Source organism: Mixophyes fleayi, chromosome 4 (assembly GCF_038048845.1).
Source record: "Mixophyes fleayi isolate aMixFle1 chromosome 4, aMixFle1.hap1, whole genome shotgun sequence".
In the NCBI taxonomy this organism is placed as follows: Eukaryota; Metazoa; Chordata; class Amphibia; order Anura; family Limnodynastidae; genus Mixophyes; species Mixophyes fleayi.
The window spans coordinates 297,230,542-297,252,446 of NC_134405.1; the positions used below are offsets into that span (position 1 = coordinate 297,230,542).

The window sequence follows — 21,905 nt, forward strand, 5'->3', positions numbered from 1 at the left end:
AAGAGACTTCTGTCCCTAGGACTAGGATCCTCCATTTCTGGGAGGTCCAACGCTTGCCTCATCTCTAAAACCAAATCATCAATAAATTGATATTTAGTGACTTCTTCCTGTTCCGAGGATGGAACCTGGTCAGAATCCAAATTTGATTCCGTTTCCTCTTCTGAAAGTCCCTCTGAATCAGAAAGGACCATGAGAGGATTAGTGGATCTGAGCCGCTTTCTTTTCGCTGGGGGCAGGTTTGGGGATTCGAGTAACTGGTTAAGTTTATCCAAACCCTTAATAAATGCTGAGGACCATGCCGGTTCTGTGGGTACAGGCGGATGGTCCGTAAGCAAAGAGGAAGGTCCTGCTATAGCCGTTTCAGTAGAAACTATGGCAGCAGGGAGCCCCACAGGAGTAATAGCATTATTAGCCACAGACGCTCATCATCATCATTTATTTATTTGAGACGCTGCCACACTAGTCCATAATTGATTAGATTGGGAGACCATCTGTGCCAAAGAGGAAACAGACTGTCAGGGAAGCTACCCAGGCCGGTTCCTCCGTCAGTGGGACTGGAAGGAGCTGGGTATGCGCAGAGGGGACCTCTCCTTCACAGGCTGAGGAGAGCTCCAACGGGTCTTTCTGCCCATTAGGTAATTTAACTTTACATCTGGAACACCTAAAATATTTTGCCATAGGGCCTTTTCCCTTTTCTGTCATTTTAAAAGAAAAAGCACACTAAAACACACTTAGATAAGAGATATTTTGAGAGACACAGAGTAGACAACAAGTAACAGACTATTGTGCAATAAAAGCTGTACTTGTATGTGTGTAACAATGAAAAGATATATGTGCAAGTAAGACGATTTTTACAATCCTACTAATCTCCCTCCTGTAACCACATAAACAGTCAGTAAATGGTTAAAGAAAGGGTTTTGGTTCTTAGCCAAAAGGGCCACTCAGGGGAGAAGTCCAACAGCAGTGTCCTGGTGTCTGCTCCCTTGGAAATAAGTTCCTTCCCAGGCTTCTGTTTGGCGCCAGAGTCCGGACTGTACCATCTGTGCTGAGAGCAGGGGAGCTCTTGTGATAGTTCCTCCTCTGCAGCTTTCTCTCTCTCCTCTTTTTTTTTTTTTTTAAAAAGAAACTTATTGATGTATTTGGCAGAGTTATGGAGGCCTGTTAGAGGTTTCCTGCAGCGTTAGTACCCCGATGCCCCCTTCTATTCAACTGAGGGGGGATCTTGGTATGGCCCCGTTTTCTCTCCTCCTTCTTTCTGTATCTGCGCGGTCCGTTGAAAAAATTAATGGCCGCCGAGGTCATGCGATAGGCGGCGCTCTATGCCTAATGGCAGCGCCGGTTATCATGGAGCCTCCAAGAGTGACAGCGGTCCGGCGAGACCGCTTGTCCCTCTATCCTGTGACAGTTAATGCTCTGCCATGGAGAGCAGTCTGCTCTCTCTGACAGAGTCCTGTCACCGCTGCCCAGCTTCTGTGAGTGTGTTCTCTGTATGTAGAACACACTCCCAGCTCTGCCCTAAACTAACTGAACTGTAAAAAGAAAGAAAAAAATTAAAGTTATTTATAAAAATAAATTAAATAAATGACTTGCTATTTCTAATAAGCCCAACTCCTTTGGGCACCTAGAAAAAACTGAGGAGGAAGAGGCGGGGGGGATTGTAGAGGGGAGGGGTCTGTCAGCAGTGCTAAAGATTAACTAGCTAGGTGCCAACTCCCGTGCTCCCCTCCACAACCTATGGTAAGCAGTGTCCCTCAGACTGGATGAAAGAGAAAAGGATTTTAATACTTATGATAAATTAATTTCTCTGATTCCATCAGGGTCCGAGGCAGAGCCCTACATCAAGAACGTTTTGAAGAAAACCTAGCAGCCAGGGCAAATGAAATTTGCTTGTATTGCGTGCCCGGCATTAACACCATTTAATGTAGATGCGCCAGATTCTATAATAAATGCGGGCTGACACTGGTTTTCTAGCCCGTAACAGGGTATTCACCACCCTGGAGGAAAACCCTTTTGACCGCCAGAGGCTGGCTTCAACAGCCATGCCGTCAAAGCCAGCCGAGACAGGGCCTGATGCTGAAAAGGACCCTGTAGTAGGAGGTAATTGCGAAGAGGCAGACAAAGTCCTTGACCCACTGCCATGAAAAGGATGTTTGCACACCATACCCTGCGAGGCCAATGGGGAGCTACCAGTATAACTGTGAGTCCTCCCTGCTTTACCCGCCGGAGTACTCGGGGAAGCATTTGAATGGGAGGGAAAAGATACGCCAGCCGAATATTCCAGTGCACTGTCATTATATCCACCACCAGCGCTTTCCCTTGCTCTTGCACAGAATCTGTGAACCTGCCGATTGTGTCTGGATGTCATAAGATCCAGAAGGCCCCACTTTCGGACTAATATCTGAAACAGCTCTGGATGGAGCGACCATTCCCCTGGCATTGCTGTGTGACGACTTAGGAAGTCGGCTTCCCAATTTAAAATGGCTGTAATAAATAAGGCTGACAGAGATAGGACGAACTGTTCGGACCAGGAAAATATCTGGGCTGATATGCCCATTGCCCTTGGGCTCCTTGTCCCCTCCTTTGTTGACATATGCCACAGCCGTGGCATCGTCTGATTGTAATCATACTGGGAATCCCTAAATTAGGGACTGAGCCCCTTTGAGAGCCATTAACACGGCCTTCAACTTCAGGATATTTATTGGAAAGGAACTTTCTTGTTCTGACCAAAGACCCTGAAGGTGCAAAAGTAGCGTGACTGCACCCCAGCCCTTTAGACTGGCATCCATTGTTTAGATGATCAAGGAGCACGGGACAAAGGCTCTGCCCACGCTTAGGTGTTCTTGACTCTTCCACCATCTAAGACATAGACGAGCCTCTGGGGACAACAGTATCCTCTGGTGCTCCAAGTGGAGAGATGAATATGACCACTTCCTTAGGAGATCCCCCTGGAAGCATCTCGAGTGAAACCTTCCATAGGAGATCGTCTCGAAGGTCGAAACCATCTTGCCCAGTAACCTCATGCAAAGAAGCATGGAAGGTTTGTGACCGTCTAAGACCTTGGTCACTAGGTCTTGTAGCGAGCAAACCTTGCCCTGTCGAAGAAAAATTTGCTGTCTTCTGAGGGGGCTTTGATCAGCAAGTCGTCAAGATAGGGTATTATGCTCAATCCCATAGACCAGAGGCGGGCAACCATTACTGCCATGATTTTTGTAAGTACTCTGGGCGCTGTGGCCAGGTCAAAAGGAAGCACCCTGAATTGGTAATGGGCCGCTCCTACCGTGAAGCGGAGCAATGGCTGGTGCCTTTCCCATATAGGTACATGAAGATACGCGTCCTGAATATCTATGGACGCCAGGAATTCTCCCCCCTCCAACCCATTTATCACTGAATGAAGAAAATCCATTCAAAACCTGTCTATTCTCAGGTGTAGATTTAGAGACCAAGTTCAAAATGGGACGGTAGGAACCATCCCCGTTTGGAGACCCAAAAAAAATTTGAATAGAATCCCTGGCGTCTCTGATTCTCTGATCGTGCAGATTACTCCCACTGAAAGAAGAGAATCTAAACAGTGCAACACCGCTTGCCTTCTGTTGTGGTCGAGGGGTAAGGAAGTTGAAAAGAACCGATGAGGGGCCTGACCTAAAAGATCTATGATATATCCCCTTTCCATGATTCCCTGAATCCAGGCATCTGGAGAGGATTTTATCCACTGTTTCTGTGAACAGCCGCAGAAACCCACTGAATTATTCCCCCCTGGGATGAATGCACCTAGATCTCTGGGACATAACGTCACACAGAGCAATCTTAGCTGCCTCCTTCATTGCCGAACGACTTCTCATTCCTCCTGGTCACTGCAGGCTGGCATCCGTCAAGTGCAAATGGGTCAGGAGAAGAGGGCCAGAGGCGGCCTTTATCAAAAGGTCTAGTTACAGTACTACAGTCACCCATTTGGCCCAGAAGAGAGCTACTGTGACTTTTGCAAATACCTTTGGTGCTGTAACCAGACCAAAGGGTCGTGGCTCTGAACTGCTAATGTGATTTTTCCACCGGAAACCTGAGAAGGCAGCAATGTCCCACCCAGATTTGGTTGTGGATACACGCAACTTTTATGTACATGGAGATAAATTGTTCTTGCTCCATGGCATTGATCAATGACCGTACAAACGCCATCCTGAATTTGTTCACCCTCATGTGTAAGTTTATGGAATTTAGGTTTGTGATGGCCGTAAAGTCCAGTTTCTGTACAAGAAATAGATTGGAGTAACAACCCGAACACTCCTGCTCTTTCAGGACTGGTACAGTCACTTTTGATGACAATAGGGACCAGACTGAAGGGCCAGTTTCCTGGCTCTTGGAAGGAAACTGGAGAATAACTGCTTGGAGGGCGGCCCCAGGATGTAGACTTACTATGATATCCGAAGAAGATCCAATCCCTGATCCTGATGGCGCAAGAGACTGGCCTCAAACACAGATCTTTTTGGGAGAAAGCCAGTCACACAGTTTGTTTTTCAGCTGGCTTGGGAAGAGGATGTCTGCTTGCCCAAGTCTGCTTAGCCCTTTGGCGAGCCCAACGTGCAACAAAGAACTGGCCCCTAATAGAAGTTTCTCTCATTTTCCCACACACTAAAAGGAGCAATAACAAAGAAAATAGCTCTTTCCTCTTGTGGTCTGAGAGATGACCCTGTCCAGTTATGGACAAAAGAGGACAGTGCCCTCAAAGGGTAAGGACTCCAGAGCCTTTTCAGACTCTGCATCTGCCTCCCATGACCAAAGCCAGAGTCTACATTTAGATGCTAACACTAAGGCTGAGGTTCCATATAGACCTAGACCTGCATCAAGGACAGTGTCACCCAAATACTTAGAATTCCTTTACTTTACCCGCCAATGGCATTGCTAAAGAATTCGCAAGCGGTTGTAAGAATGGTTCTGAACTATACTTGGTGTGCCAAAGAAGAATTTTAAAATTCTCATGCATTCAGAATAGAAATGGTAGTGGATTTAGCAAGACAGTCTCAAGGTCTCCTGTTGCAATCTCCCATTTCTCTGTGTCTACTTCCAAGAAGTGGTAGTTAAGTAGGAACCTCCACGGAACGTAAAACCTATCAGGTTTCTGCCAAGCATACCCGAAAGAGTTCAGACAACTGTGGGGATGAAGGAGAGTAAGCAGTCTTTTTTTTTCTTCTTTTTAAACAGGAATATGACAGGATGCACCAGTTTCTCCACATCTTGAATATCAAGGGTCTGTGACTGCTGAAATCAAATCTTCAACCCTGTGACTGTTGAAAGAGACATCCTCCCATCCAGTCAGGTCCTCATTGTCAGAGTCCCACTGGATCTCACCTTCATCCTGAGAGGAATGTTCAGACTCAGAATCTTATAAATATTGGACCTGGTGTTAGGCCTGAGGCTCGGTGGATAACAAAGTCTTCAATAACCTCTCCAAGCAGGAAAACTCTCAAACCAGTCCCTGTACAAACTTTTCAAGGTTACGGATGCAAGAAGGCTCCTGGACTGCTATAGGGTCTAGGGTCTGGGGCCTGCTGAGATAAGGCTTCTATGAGAAGGGGGAACCACTGATGGGGGCCCCTTAGCTTGAGCATCAGGCATCTGTATCCGAACATCCATTAGGTAACTTTGGCTGGCATTTGGAACAGATGAAGTACAGCACAGATTTTCACCTAACAGGTAAAATAGTCCCCTTGTCTGACAAGAAAAAAATAATAAGAAACCTGTAGACAACAATCTAGGACAAGAGAGTGATCTAGCAGACTATGAAGCACCCTGAATGGTCTCCATGGAGGGGTCCATAGAGTGGAAGGAGCAGGCCAGATAAGTTTTAGATAAGTAGTAGTGCCTTACTCCTGGCACAGCACCCTCTACAACATATGGTGAGCAATGTCCCAGAATAGGATGCCAGAGAAATAATAGTGAAGTAGGCATTGACATATTAATGGCCACCAGTGGTTTTACATGGTCTTCACAAGGTTTTCATAATTTAGATGGCTAAACAATTAAACGTACTGTCTAATTACAAAAGCTGTAATGTAAAAAGCAATTTCTTGCTACAAACATTGGCATAGACAAGTTACATATTCAATGTGAAATTTAAGCATCATTCCTTACTTTTTGAGACAAGTCAAAATCTTCATAGATATGCCACACTGCACCCAGGATTTGATAGGTTTAGGGCAATTTTTTCCCTTCACTATAATGCCCTCCAATTCCAGTCTGTATGAACTAACCTCTAGAGAAAAGCAAAATGAAATGGACATCATTAATTGGTTGTAAGATTTCTCCATGGAAACAATACAAGAAACAAAAAACAAGACTTGAGGGTCTGTGCATTTTTCTTTCTTAAAGATAAATGTATGATAAGCGACTGTCTACAAAACTAAAATTTATGCAAGTAGGAATTAGTCAACATCACACAGACCTGTTGAGCTGTATCACCATGCCCAAAATGATCTTACTGCCAAAGTTGAATAAGCTGCAAAATCAGCTTGAGCCGACTCGCCAAATACACCTTTTAATCAGACAATCCAGATACAGACTGAGCAGGGCAGCTGGATTCATTTGCATTCTCATAAGATGGCCTTGTCAAAGTGGAAAATAAGAAACAGTGACTAAAGCTAGGTACACACAACACGGTTTTCGTCCAATAATCGGCTCAATCAGCCGACATACGACCCGCTCGTTCAAAAGTCGGGTCAGTGTGTGTAGTGACACGATGGTCGAAAGTCTGCCCAAATGGACGATTGTCGCCTCATTTGGTTGGTCGTACCGTTAAATATTTTCGACCCAATCTTGTTTCCGTTGTGTAGTGTGTATAAATTTCCGACCGATCCACAACAGTGAGTACGAAATTAGTGATTGCTCACGACAACATAGCTGTAAAAAGTCGCTAACGGGACAGCTGCTCTTCCCTTTATCGTCTAAAACAAGGCTAGTGTGTATGCAGTCCAAGGACCGAGCGATCGGACCATCGATCGCATGTAAAATCGATCGGCATAAAAAGTTGGTGGAAAATTCTGTAGTGTGTACCCAGCTTTATGGAACAGAGCACAGAGCTCAGACACTAAGTGCAAAGAGATCAGCAAGGAGCAGCATCATTTTAAACATTAGGAACCGTAACGGAAAGACCAACAGATCAAAAGGAGGGAATTGGAAGGCCCAAATCACCATTTTCTTGGAGGAAGAGCAAACGTTACTACACCGCACCCTGAAGTAGATTTATCTCTGAGATTGGGCCTTGGTAAAACATCAAAAGCAACTACATCTCCGCACCAAAACTGAGCTCAGGAAACGCCCTTTGCCCAACCCATTCTGTAAGGTGACATAAGACACTTTGATAGATCCGAGACAAGGATTACTTACATACCCTAATCATTGTAGCAAACATAGGCTCTGCAAAACCCACCAGTTTTAAATATTACCATAGCCACCAGTTATTTTATCTCATAAGCTCAGTTTTAGAAGAAACTAGAAAAAAAAAATACTAGTTGGTCTGCTAGAAATCATTAAACTTATTATGGCTAGAAAACTAAAAAGGTTACCTTCTAGAGTCATTTTAGCTAACTCTGGAACTTCCACATAAAAGTTTTTTCTGTATGGCTCATACTCAATTTTTCCATGATCCACTGGCTCCAGCAGCTTGCGCTGCTTAGTCTGAAAGCCAGTCAGAGCAGTCTGAAGATCTACCTCCTCCTCTTCTGAAGAATACTGCAGGTATAAAAAAAAAGGGATATGTTTAATATCAACATTTTTTCTAATGTTTATACAAAAGCTCCTAAAAATAGGGAAACAAAGTAACAAAACTAAATAAGTCACACGCTGATGGCAGTCCTCACTATACAAAATATTATTGATGCCAAAACAATCACTGCATGCAGAACTTTGAAGAGCATTAAGAATTGTGTTGAAGGGATTGAAGCACCTGATTTGACAGCCATCCAACGCCAGCATCTGCCCTGCATGTACCTGCTCACTAAGTTCTCTAGGCCAGTGTTTCTTAAACCTGGTCCTCAGGATCCCCAAACAGTGCATGTTTTCCATATCTCCTTGCTTTAGCACAGACGTATTCATTACTGACTGACACATTGTAACAGATCCACAGGTGGTATCATTATTTCCCTTGTCACCTGGAAAACTTGCACTGTTAGAGGGTCCTGTGGACAGGGTTTGAGAACAGCTGCTCTTGGTAGTGGTCTCACAAACATATAACTAATACTATATATAGGATGATTTTATTTTGTAAAACAAAAATACACAAGAGGACAATAGGTATGAGAAATTAATACATTTGCCTATATTTACAAATTTTAAATTACACTACATTGATTAAATTACTGATAAAAGGTGTTCTGTAAATAAACAGCTTACACCATTTTTGTACATGTATGGCACAATCAATTTGTTTTCTGTGAGGTTTAGGAAGAGAGGACTGCATTGCTGCAAGTGCTCCCAACATAACCACTGCATGTGTTTGACCATCTGTTCTAATCATGACACCAAGTATACAATATAATTTTACATCTACTATAAACACAACACTGGGTGGTGCTTTAAAGGAAAATAGTTCACCTCCATAGCATCTTGATCGTTTTCCATGAGTTCTCCTTTTTTCTTTGTTGTTTCTCCAGCCATCTTTTTGGTGGTCATCACGGTTACTACCTTTGTAAATGATGGTCCAGATTTCTGTAGGGGAAAATACAGTTCTCAAAATAATTCTGAAACCCATGAAGAAAACAAATAAACAAATGCTAGGAATGTAAATTTAACAATATAGTGAAAGCTACATTAAACATTACCCACTTTCTTCACCTGAGTTTTGTTACACGAAGATTTGAAATACATTTTGGTTAGTCAACGTCCAAAATTGCAAATAATGAAATCTGAAGTTATTTTTAATCAATCTAACCTGCAATGTTTTTGATCCATGTCAAACCTCTCCATTGTATTGAACACATATGTGATCCAAGCAAAAAAAAAAAAATATCATTAAACACCCTCCAGAGTATGTTGTGTTGGTGGCGAGTAGACGTGCTATTTTTCAGTTTACAGACAGCATTTTATTATGGCAGCCTTGTGCAGCAGGGCCATGCCAAAAGCAGAGTAAAAGAAATATTGTAACATCACCAACGATGTCACTATGCGTGAAAATACCATGGCAGCTATTTTAGAGAGATTTCTCAGATACATCCTGCCAGTCATAACTAATATGATACATCAGTCTGCATGTCAGCTGCTGTTATAAATAACTAAGAATTCTATTAATGCTGATAATATGGGAAAGATAAATAATATATATATACAAAAACACACAGCTGGTGAAATAGTTATTGAACAAATCAACATTTTTCTCAGTAAATATATATTTAATGTGGCTGTTATAATGAAATTTACACCAAATGTCCGCAAAATCCTTGTAATCCACACATGCATAGAAATCAAACCATAGATTTCCATAATTTAAGTTTTGTGTAATAATGTAAAATGACACAGGGAAAAGAGGATTTCTGTACTTACGCTAAATCCGTTTCTCCGATTCCGTCTGGGGGACACTGCTTACCATGGGTTGTGGAGGGGAGCACGGGAGTTGGCACCTAGCTAGTTAATCTTTAGCACTGCTGACAGACCCCTCCCCTCTACAATCCCCCTGCCCCTTCCTGTTCAGTTAATTAAAAAGCCCACGGAGAAAAGGCCAATCAAACAAGAACACACAGAAGAAAAGCAGAAGGGAGGGATCGCAGTGTCCCCCAGATGGAATCAGAGAAACGGATTTAACGTAAGTACATAAATTCTTTTTTCTCTTTCATCCAGTCTGGGGGACACTGCTTACCATGGGGACGTTCTAAAGCAGCCCCCTAAGGGTGGGACCACTCTGAAAGCCCCGCTCGTAGAGCACTACAAGCAAAATTTGCATCCGCAGATGCAAATACATTAAACTGATAACATTTTGTAAAGGTGTGGACAGAGGACCAGGTGGCTGCCCTGCAAAGCTGGTCTGCAGAAGCCCCATTTCTCGCTGCCCATGACGCCCCTACTGATCTGGTGGAGTGGGCCGTAAGTCTCTCTGGCACAGGACGGTTAGCCTTTATGTAAGCTTGCTTAATGGTTGCCGTAATCCACCTTGCAATGGACTGTTTTGAGGCTGGCCAGCCTCTCTTATTAGCATCATAAAGAACAAACAGAGAATCAGTACGTCTAATCTGAGAAGTTCTTTTGACATAAATGCGGAGAGCCCTAACCACATCTAACTTTTCCATAGACTGTTGATCCGAATGGGAAGTAGATGAAAAGACCAGAACTACAATTTCCTGGTTCAGATGGAAAGCCGAAACTACTTTAGGAACGAAGGAAGGGAGGGTTCTCAACACCGCTCTGTCCTCGTGGAAAACCAGATATGGTTCCCGGCAAGACAGAGCTCCTAATTCTGAAACCCTACGTGCAGATGCAATAGCTAAAATAAAGACGACCTTCCAGGTAAGACACCTAAAATCTGCCGTAGGTAATGGCTCAAAAGGAGGCCCTTTAAGCATATCCAGTACCAGGTTAAGATCCCATGGTGCTGTAGGCGGAACGTAAGGAGGCTGAATATGTAAGACTCCCTGAAGAAAACTCCTGACGTCTGGCAAGTCCGCTAACTTCAGGTGAAAGAAAACTGAAAGCGCTGAAACCTAAACTCTTAATGAACCTCAACGGAGCCCTGCTTCCAGCACATCCTGAAGAAAGGCCAATAAGCGAGGGGGACGAAAGGAAGACGTGACATGTCCTATTTTCGCACCATCTAATATATGCTCGCCAAATACGATGATAAATGCGAGCCAAAACCGGTTTTTGAGCTTGCGGCATAGTGTTCACTACACTGGGGGAAAAACCCCTAGCTCTCCAGAGGCTGGCTTCAACAGCCATGCCGTTACACTGAGCTGAGGTAAATTCTGGTGACGAAAGGGGCTTTGTAGAAGAAGGTCGTCTCCTGACGGAAGACGATATTCTTGTCCTACCGCCATGGAGATTATGTCTGCGTACCACACTCGGCGCGGCCATGAGGGAGCTGCTATAATCACCGGCTGACCGCCTTGTCTCACTCGTCTGAGTACTCGAGGAAGCATGAGAATCGGGGGAAACATATCCCAACCTGAATTCCCATGACATGGACATTACGTCCACGGCTTCCGCTAAGGGGTCCCTTGCCCTTGCGCAATACCTGTGAACCTTTTTGTTGTGTCTGGAGGCCATGAGATCTATATCCGGAAGACCCCACCTCTGAACTAGAGACCGAAATACTTTCGGGTGGAGGGACCACTCCCCAGGCATCATCGCCTAGGGGTCTGAGGTAATCGGCCTCCCAATTTTTTATTCCTGGAATGAACACCGCCGATATTGCTGGAACGTACTGTTCTGCCCAAAGGAATATCTGAGCTGCCACTCGCATTGCAGCTGCACTCCTGGTTCCTCCCTGTCAGTTGACATATGCCACAGCCGTAGCATTGTCGGACTGAACTCTGACTGGGTGGCCCTGAAGAAGAGTCTGGGCCCCCCTGAGAGCTAAAAGGATTGCCTTCAATTCTAACGTGTTGATTGATAAGGCTGATTCCTGAACTGACCAGAGGCCCTGGAGCCTGAGGTGCAGGAGTACCGCCCCCCAACCCCTCAGGCTAGCGTCTGTTGTGGCTATGATCCATGACCATGGAGCAAAGGACCTGCCCACCGCCATGTGATCCTGATTCAGCCAACACTGAAGCGATTCTCTCGCCCTCGGAGACAGCGAGATCCTCTGGAGATCCAAGCGTAGGTGGGATCCTGACCATTTTGTCAACAGATCCCACTGGAAGCACCGAGAATGAGCCCGACCGAAGGGGATGGTCTCGAAGGAGGCCACCATCTTTCCCAGCAGCCGCATGCACAAGTGAATTGAGGGGCTGGGAGAAGACAAGACCTGAGATGTTATACTCCGAATTGAACTGATCTTCTCGGCAGGCAGGAACACCTTTTGCTGACTGGTGTCCATAATGAGCCCTAAGAACGCAACTACCTGGGATTTCTTTAAGTTTATCAGCCACCCATGGCTCTCGAGAACCGCCAAGGAGAGGGATAAGTGCTGACGTAAGCAAATCTCTGAGGAGGATTTGATTAGCAGATCGTCCAAATAAGGCACGACTTGAACTCCCCTTAAGTGAAGACACGCTGCCATTACTGACATGAACTTCGTGAGGACCTTCGGAGCTGTGGAGAGGCCGAAGGGAAGGGCCCGAAACGGATAGTGGGAAGACCCACTGTGAATCTTAGGAGGAACTGATGGTCGCTCCAAATGGGAACGTGGAGGTATGCGTCTTTAAGGTCTATGGAAGCCATAAACTGATCCTTCTCTAAACCGTTTATTACCGACCTCAGGGATTCCATCCGAAATCTGTCCACTCGTAAGTGCACATTGAGGCTCTTTAGGTTTAATATGGGCCGAAAGGACCCGTCCGGCTTCCTGACCAGAAAATGATTTGAATAAAATCCCTGTCCCTTCTGGTCATCTGGGACCCTGCAGATGACTCTTTGCGAAAGAAGAGAGGCGACATAGGCCTGTATTGCCTGTCTTCTTGTTGGATCTCGGGGTAGCGGGGTTATGAAGAAACAATGTGGTACGGGACCCAGCAGGTCTATCATGTATATATAATGCCCCGAATCCAAGGGTCTTGGGAGGACGCTGCCCACTGTTCCTGAAACAAAGACAGACGTCCCCCCAATGGCATCACCTTCGGCTAAATAGAGTGGTCGACAGGACGCAGGCTTCTCCTGGGTCTTGGAGGCCTGGCGCATAGCTGCAAACGAGAATCTACCCCTGGAAGAGGAGCCTCGCGCATTTGGATGTCTACCTCTAAATGACTGTCCCCTAGGTAAGGAGTTCCCCCTAAAGGGCTGACGAAAGGAGCTGACCCTAGGGGTCCGGCCCCTATTAGAGAATACCGGCAAGGAAGTGCTTTTGCCCCCTGTTGCCTGGGAGATCACAGTATCCAATTCCGGGCCGAACAAACCTGCTGCTGAAAAGGGAATGGTTTCAACTGACTTTTTTGATTCCGAATCTCCTTCCCAGGATTTCAGCCATAACGTTCTTCTTGCTGAAATAGATGCAGCCTGAATAGAGGAGGACACAGACGCTGAGTTCTGGGCCGCCTGATAAAGGTACCCCGATGCCTCTTTCAAATGTAAAGCCAGGGGAAGTAAATCAGAGTCCTGTAAGGCCTCTGCCAGTTGGTCTGCCCATGCTTCCATGGCTTTAGCAACCCAAGCTGAAGCAAATGTGGGCCTTAAGGAAGAACCCGCTGCCACAAATATAGATTTTAGCTGGGATTCCACTCTGCGATCAGAGGCATCCAGCAGAATTGCTGAACCTGAGACTGGTAGTAAAGTGTGTCTGGCCAAACAGGCTACTGGAATATCTACCTTAGGAATGCTCTCCCAGCGAGCCACGTCTTCCTCCTGCAATGGATACAGGGAAGAGAATCTCATGGGAACAGAGAACCTTCTATCAAGCTCCCTCTGCAATCTCTTTGAGCTCTACAGAAGGGGGAAAACGTATAGCCTTCCTCTTGGCCTTCTTAAACAGACTTCTGTCTCTAGGAGTAGGATCCTCTGGTTCTGGGAGGTCCAACGCCTCTCTAACCGCTAAAACCAAATCATCTATAAATTGGCTTTTAGTGTTTTCTTCCTGTTCCAAAGGTTGAACCTGGTCAGGATCAGAATTTATTTCCCCCTCCTCTTCTGAAAACCCCTCTGAGTCTGAAAGGACCAAAAGGGGATTAGCAGAACTAGGCCGCTTTCTTTTAGCAGGCGGGATTTTTGGGGATTCAAGTAACTGGTTTAGCTTGTCCAAACCCTTTATAAATGCTGCAGACCATGCCGGTTCTGTAGGAACAGGGGCCTGGTCCGTAAGCAATGAAGAAGGTCCTAGTAAAGATGTTCCAATAGAACCTGTGGAAGCAGGGAGGTCTAATGAACTAGCATTATTAGCCACCGAGGCTGCCACACTAGATAGCAACTGATTGGATTGTGAAACCATCTGTGCTAAAGAGGAAACCCACCGTGTCAGGGAGGCCACCCAGGCTGGCTCCTCCGTCAGTGGGGCTGGAATATGCTGGGTTTGCGCAGGGGGAACCCCTGCTTCGCAGACAGAGCAGAGCGCCAACGGGTCCTTCTGCCCACATGGTAATTTTACATTACATCTTGAACATGTAAAATACTTTGCTATTGGGCCCTATCCTTTATCTGTTATTTTTATACAAAGGAAGGCACACCAAACACACAGCCTTAAATAGTTAATTTAGCTGAGAGAGACAGAGAGCAGCTGAGAGAAAACAGTGGAAAAAAACAAGTAATCAACTAATCTGACATAAAAGTTGTACTTCTAATTAAACAACAAAATATTATTATATTGGCAAGTAGGAGAACTATAATATAACCCCTACTAGCCCACTTTGCAGTCAGCAAATACAGTAATATGTGTTTAAATAAATCAGATACTTAGCCCACAGGGCAAACAGGGGAGAAGTCCAACAGCAGTGTCCTGGTGCCTGCTCCCTCTGATCTGTGTCCTTTTCCCGGGTTTCTCCTTGGCGCCAGAAGACCGGGCTAGTCCACTTTTCTCTGTAGGGCAGGGGAGCTCTATGTCTTAGCTCCCCCCCCCTTAATGCTGTCTCTCTGTAGGTCTTTAGAGACCACCTTATAAAAATAAAAAGGTGGTATATGGCAGAGTAGTGGAGACCTCAATTGAGGTCTCCGCATCGGATTTTCACCCCGATGCCCCCTCCTATGCATGAGGGGGGATCTTGGTATGGCCCCTTTTGATTTCTGTCCTCCACGGAAATTCAAGATGGCCGCCGGCATTTTGTTATTCCGATAACCGGCACTCCATGCCCGCAGTGGCAGCGCCGGTTATCGGGGAGGCCCCAAGAGTGACAGCGGTCCGGAGTCACTCTGTACTCAGGCACCCTATTTACTCTGCCAGTGAGAGCCTCTGGCTCTCATCTGACAGAGCCGTGCCTGCGCTGCTGTGCTGTGGAGTGTGTTCTCTATAATAGAACACACTGCCAGGTCTGCCAACAAAAAAAAGTTCCTATCAAAAGTAATAAATAGAATAAAAGAAAAGAAAAGAAAAAACACTAACAGTACTAAAACACTGCCCAACTCCATGGGCACCTAAAAAAAACTGAACAGGAAGGGGCAGGGGTCTGTCAGCAGTGCTAAACTTAACTAGCTAGGTGCCAACTCCCATGCTCCCCTCCACAACCCATGGTAAGCAGTGTCCCCCAGACTGGATAAGAGAGAAAAAGTATTGAATAAGCTTCCTGAAATATATTTAATACTTTGTGCAAAAGCCTTTGTTGGTAATGACAGCTTCAAGACACCTCCTGCATGGAGAAACTAGTCGCATGCATTGCTCAGGTGTGATTGTGCCCCATTCTTCAGCACAAATAGTCTTCAAATCTTGAAGGTTCCATGGGCTTCTATGGACTTTGATCTTTAGTTCTCTCCATAGATTTTCAATTGGATTCAATTCAGGTGATTGGCTGGCCCATTCTAGCAACTTTATTTTCTTTCTCTGAAACTAATTGGGAGTATCCTTGGCTGTGTGTTTGGGATCATAGTCTTGCTGGAATGTCCACCCTTGTTTTCATATTCAGCATCCTGGTAGATGCAGCAGATTTTTATCAAGAATGTCTCAGTACATTTTTCCAGTCATCCTTCCTTCAATCATATGCAGTATCCCAGTACCGTGTGCAGAAAAACAGCCCCACACCATGATGTTCCCACCTCCAAACTTCACTGTTGGTATGGTGTTTTTGGGGTGATGTGCAGTGCCATTTCTCCTCCAAGCATGGTTTGTATTATGGCATCTGACCACACTATATTCTCCCAGTATTTCACATCCTGGTCCAAATGTTGTGCAGCAAACAAGCTTCAATATGTTTTTTCTTCAGCAAAGGAGTCTTGCGTGATGAGCGTACATACAGGCCATGGCGGTTGAGTGCATTACTTAATGTTTTCTTTGAAACAATTGTACCTGCTAATTCCAGGTCTTTCTGAAGCTCTCCACAAGTGGTCCTTGGTTCTTGGACAACTCTTCTGATAATTTTTTTCATTTCTGTCAGAAATCTTGCGAGGTGCACCTGGTCATGGTGAAATGATGTGCTTTCCACTTCTGTATTATGGCCCCAACAGTGTTCACTGGAACATTCAGCAATTTAGAGATCCTTCTATAACCAATGTCATCAGTAGTTTTTGCAATGTTAAGGTATTATTATTATTATTATCATCATTTATTTGTTAGGCGCCACAAGGTGTCCGCAGCGCCGTACATAGTACAAACAGTAAACCATACAGGGTTAAACAGTACAGAACAGTAAACACAAAGTACCAGTGCTTCAGAAACTCCGGGACAGACAAATGGAGTAAGGACGGAGCAGAAGAACAGGTGGGGAGACACGAGGGAAGAAGTGCCCTGCTCAAATGAGCTTACATCCTAAGGGAGGGTGGACGAAACAGACAAGCGGGAGCGGTGATACCAGAGGAGAGAGGGAAGAGCGAGCAGAGTAGGTGAGGGGTTAGGTGGATGATTGGTAGGCTTTAAGGAACAGGTGAGTTTTAAGTGCTCGTTTGAAGGAGCACAGCTTGGGAGTGAGACGGATGGAGCGAGGGAGGTCATTCCAGTGTAGGGGGGCAGCTCGGGAGAAGTCTTGGATTCTGGAGTGGGAAGTGGTAATGAGAGTGGAAGAGAGGCGACGGTCAGTGGCAGAGCGCAGGGATCGGGCAGGAGTGTGAATGGTGAGGAGGTCGGAGATGTAGGGGACAGTAGACTGGGAGAGAGCTTTGTAAGTGGTGGTAAGGAGTTTGAAGAGGTAGTGCAGGTCTTGAGAGCTCTTTGCTTTTACCCATCATGAGATATTTCTTGTGTGACACCTTCGTAATGAGACACCTTTTTATAGGCCATCAGTTGTGGCTGAACTAGCTGGCAGGATTGTTTTCTAATTACTGATAGATTTCAGCTGGTGTCTTGGCTTTCCATGCCTTTTTGCACCTCCCTTTCTTCCAGTGTTCAATACTTTTTTCCTGTGTCATTTCACACGATTACACTAAACTTAAATTATGGACATTTATGGTTGGATTTCTTTGCATGTGTGGATTGCAAGGATTGTTGCTGACATTTTGAGTAAATTTCATTACAATAGTCACATGAAATATATATTTACTGAGAAAAATGTTGGTGTTCAATACCTATTTCACCCGCTGTATGTATGTATGTATAAAATCAAACTTTATTTTACGACCTGTAAATCAGTCACACCTTATTTAATGTACACTTATAGTAAGGAAAAATAGAAATTTATTTCACTATCCTAAAAATCAAAAGCCGTATATGTCCCAGGAAAAAAACCCAGTAGCTTTACTGTTGAAAACCTCCCTGTTATGTAGGGGTTCATGCTCAAGCTATTCATTCAGTATCATGTAAATCAAGTATATGCAAAACAGTCTATATGATAATGTGAACAAGTCCCTACTCCAGCTTGTGAAAGTCACCAGCACTCACCTTTTCACTTCCACCTTTGACACTGCCCATGTTAAACTTCTTGACTTCTTCCTTGACTTCTTCCATGTAGGCATCCAGGGGATCCAGCTCCTCATTCTCCTCTTCCTCCTGCCCTTCAATATCTTCCTCAGCTGCTGCTTCTTCTTCATCATCTGGGACATTAAAACAAGCAACAATATGCTGTAACCAAATAGAACCATTACACATTGCTCACAAAATGTGACAGAATGATATAAACAAAGGAACCCTACCATCATCATCTTCTAAACTCCATTTTTTCCCTTGTCTCATTTCTTCAATTTCCTTTTTCAACTCTCCAATGCTTTCCACAACCCTTTTACGCTGTTCTTCTCGCCATTTTTCAACTCTTTCTTTGCGCTTGCGCATTTCTTCCTCAAGTTTGTTCTGGTCAAAATTCTGAAACAGGGAGGAATGGTGTATTTTGAAAGTTGAACTTAGAAAGTAATCATTTTAAGGTTTAGACAGGACCATTCTGTATGGAACAGTGTTCCAGTACAAATTGAAAACAAACAAGCAAGCAGTACCATTATAAAAAGAGGTCACATATTAAGGTGTGGTGTGTGTGTGTTGGGTCTATCAGTCAATTCTCCTAACAGAAAAAGCAAAATATTTACTTCTCTTAAAAATAATAAGGTTCATCAAAGACCCAGGGGTACATTTACTAAACTGCGGGTTTGAAAAAGTGGAGCTTTGAGTATAGCAATCAGATTCTAGCTGTTATTTTGTAGAATGTACTAAATAAATGATAGCTAGAATCTGATTGGTCGCTACAGGCAACATTTCCACTTTTTCAAACCGGCAGTTTAGTAAATATACCTTAACACAAAATTAGCTGATAGTTGTACGCAGTTCAGAATGCCTGTAGTTGATCTAAAGTGAATGGATCAATATGTATCTCTTGCAAAGATACAGTGGATCCAAACCACAGTAATTTAAAAAAAACCAACAAAAAAAAAGATGAAAGCATTAATTTGATATTTTTCCTAAAAGATTAACTCACTGCCTTTTATTTAAGAACATAGAACCATAATTGTTTTAGGTCTGTATAATTAGCTTCACATTGAAAGGAAAAACAAAGTAAAACAATGAATGGTCGTTACTTACACTGACATCCTTTTCTTTATCTTTCTCTTCCTCTTTGTCATCCTTTTTCTTTTCCTTAGTTGCTTCTGAAACATCAGTTTTCTCTTTAGATTTTGATCTAGAAAACATAATGGGTGACATTTGTTTTAGTGGAAGAGAGGCACTGGAGTACAGTGGAGTTATGAGAATAGTATAACTGACAAACTCTCAAATAATTTTCAATCAAAGAAATTAATACAGGAAGAAAACATGCACTGATTACAAAAAGAGGATTTATGTACTTACGTTAAATCCGTTTCTCTGATTCCGTCTGGGGGACACTGCTTACCATGGGTTGTGGAGGGGCGCTTGGGAGTTGGCACCTAACTAGTTAAACTTTAGTGCTGCTGGCAGACCCCTCCCCTCTACAATCCCCCTGCCTCTTCCTGTCCAGCTAGTTTTAAGAAGCCCAAGGATAAAAAAAGGGCAGTCAAACAAGAGCACACAGAAGAAAAACAGAAGGGAGGGATCACAGTGTCCCCCAGATGGAATCAGAGAAACGGATTTAACGTAAGTACATAAATCCTCTTTTCTCTTTCATCCGGTCTGGGGGACACTGCTTACTATGGGGACGTTCTGAAGCAGCCCCCTAAGGGTGGGATTACTCTGAAAATCCCGCTCGTAAAGCACTACGAGCGAAATCTGCATCAGCTGATGCAAAGACATTAAACTGATAAAATTTTGTAAAGGTGTGGACAGAGGACCAGGTGGCTGCCCTGCAAAGCTGGTCTGCAGAAGCTCCATTCCTTGCTGCTCACGAAACCCCTACCGATCTGGTGGAATGGGCTGTAAGTTTCTCCGGCACAGGACGGTTAGCCTTTATATATGCTTGTCTGATGGTAGACGTAATCCATCTTGCGATGGATTGTTTTGAGGCTGGCCAGCCTCTCTTATTAGCGTCATAAAGGACAAACAGAGAATCAGTACGTCTAATCTGGGAAGTTCTTTTGACATATATGCGGAGAGCCCTAACCACATCTAACTTATCCATAGATTGTTTATCTGAATGAGAAGCAGATGAAAAAACCGGAACTACAATTTCCTGGTTAAGATGGAAAGCTGACACTACTTTAGGGACAAAAGAAGGAAGGGTCCTTAACACCGCTCTGTCCTTGTGGAAAACCAAATAAGGTTCTCGACAGGACAAGGCTCCTAATTCAGAAACCCTACGAGCTGATGCGATTGCCAAAAGAAAGAGGACCTTCCAGGTTAACCACTTTAAATCTGCCTCTCTCAAGGGCTCAAATGGAGGCCCCTTGAGCATATCTAGTACCATGTTGAGATCCCATGGAGCTGTAGGAGGTACATAAGGAGGCTGTATGTGCAAGACTCCTTGAAAAAAAGTTTTAATATCTGGCAAATCAGCTAATTTCATATGAAAAAATACTGAAAGTGTCGATACCTGAACCTTTAAGGAACCTAATCTGAGACCTGCTTCCAGGCCCTCTTGAAGAAAAGCTAACAAGCGAGGAATACGAAAAGCGGACGAATTGCATGTCCTGTTTTCGCACCACCTAATGTAGGCCTTCCAAATCCTGTGATAGATGCGAGATAAAACAGGTTTCCTAGCTAACATCAAAATGTTAACTACACTGGAAGGAAAACCTTTTAGACCTCCAGAGGCTGGCTTCAACAGCCATGCCGTTAAACTGAGCTGAGGTAAACTCTGGTGCTGGAATGGACCCTGCAGAAGAAGGTCGTTTTGATGCGGAAGGTGGACCCCTGGTCATAGACAATATGTCTGCGTACCACACTCTGCACGGCCAAGAGGGAGCTACTAGTATTACTGGCAGACCGCCCTGCCTTACTGGTTTGAGGACGCGAGGAAGCATGGGAATTGGAGGAAACATCTTGAACTCCCATGACATAGTCATGACATCCACTGCCACCGCTAGGGGATCTCTTGCCCTTGTGCAAAACCTTGGAACTTTCCTGTTGTGCCTGGAGGCCATGAGATCTATGTCCGGAAGACCCCACTTCCGAACCAGAGACTGGAAGACTTCCGGGTGGAGTGACCACTCCCCCGGCATCATCTGGATTCGGCTTAGATAGTCCGCCTCCCAGTTTTCTATTCCTGGAATGAAAACTGCAGATATTGCCGGAACGTATAGCTCTGCCCAAACCAATATTTGAGCTGCAATATCCATGGCAGCTGCACTCCTGGTTCCTCCCTGCCTGTTGACATATGCCACGGCCGTGGAATTGTCGGACTGAATTCCGACCGGGTGGCCCCGAAGAAGGGACTGTGCTCCCCTGATGGCCAAGAGAATGGCCTTCAATTCCAATACATTTATTGATAGAGCTGATTCCTGAACCGACCAGTGTCCCTGGAGTCGGAGGTGCAAGATTACCACCCCGCAACCTTTCAGGCTGGCGTCTGTCGTGGCTATGATCCACGACCATGGAGCGAAGGATCTGCCCACTTTCAGGTGATCCTGAACCAGCCACCACTGAAGAGATTTTCTCGCCCTCGGAGATAGGGAGATCTTCTGAAGTTCCAGGTGTAGGTGTGATCCTGACCACTTCGACAATAGATCCCACTGGAAACATCGAGAATGGGCTCGACCGAAGGGAATGGTCTCGAAGGAGGAGGCCACCATCTTTCCGAGTAGCCTCATGCATAAATGCATTGAGGGGCTTGGGGAAGACAAAACCTGAGTAGTTACAGTCTGAATAGAGCTGATCTTCTCTGCTGGGAGAAACACTCTTTGTTTGCTGTTGTCCATGATGAGTCCCAGGAAAACCATGCGCTGACACGGAACCATCTGGGAATTCTTTGAATTTATCAGCCAACCGTGGCCCTCGAGAACCGCTCGGGTGAGGGATAAATGATGAAGTAGGCAATTCTCTGAGGAAGCCTTGATGAGTAGGTCGTCCAAATAAGGAACGACCTGAACTCATTGCAGGTGAAGACATGCTGCCATTATTGACATAATTTTCGTGAAGACCCTTGGCGCAGTTGAGAGGCCTAAGGGGAGGGCCCGAAACTGGTAGTGGAATGATCCCACCGAGAATCTGAGAAGAGACTGATGGTGGATCCAAATGGGAACGTGGAGGTATGCGTCCTTTATATCTATGGACGCCATATACTGGTCCTTTTCTAGGCCGTTTATTACTGACCTCAGAGATTCCATCCGAAATCTGTCCACCCTTAAGTGAACATTGAGGCCCTTTAAGTTTAGGATGG

At 44.9% G+C, this 21,905-nt stretch overlaps 1 protein-coding gene across 1 annotated transcript in view; it reads right to left on the reverse strand.

Annotated features, from left to right (window-relative positions):
• The window catches only part of DDX46 (DEAD-box helicase 46), a 78,464-nt gene that overhangs the window by 47,013 nt on the left and 9,546 nt on the right, over nucleotides 1-21,905 (reverse strand). The window contains exons 4-9 of the mRNA XM_075209860.1: nucleotides 18,701-18,797; nucleotides 17,827-17,992; nucleotides 17,576-17,727; nucleotides 8,581-8,694; nucleotides 7,554-7,719; nucleotides 6,124-6,244 (exon numbers count right to left, since the gene is read on the reverse strand). Of these exons, the coding sequence (XP_075065961.1) occupies nucleotides 6,124-6,244; nucleotides 7,554-7,719; nucleotides 8,581-8,694; nucleotides 17,576-17,727; nucleotides 17,827-17,992; nucleotides 18,701-18,797 (816 nt within the window). The remainder of the gene's footprint in view (nucleotides 1-6,123; nucleotides 6,245-7,553; nucleotides 7,720-8,580; nucleotides 8,695-17,575; nucleotides 17,728-17,826; nucleotides 17,993-18,700; nucleotides 18,798-21,905) is intronic.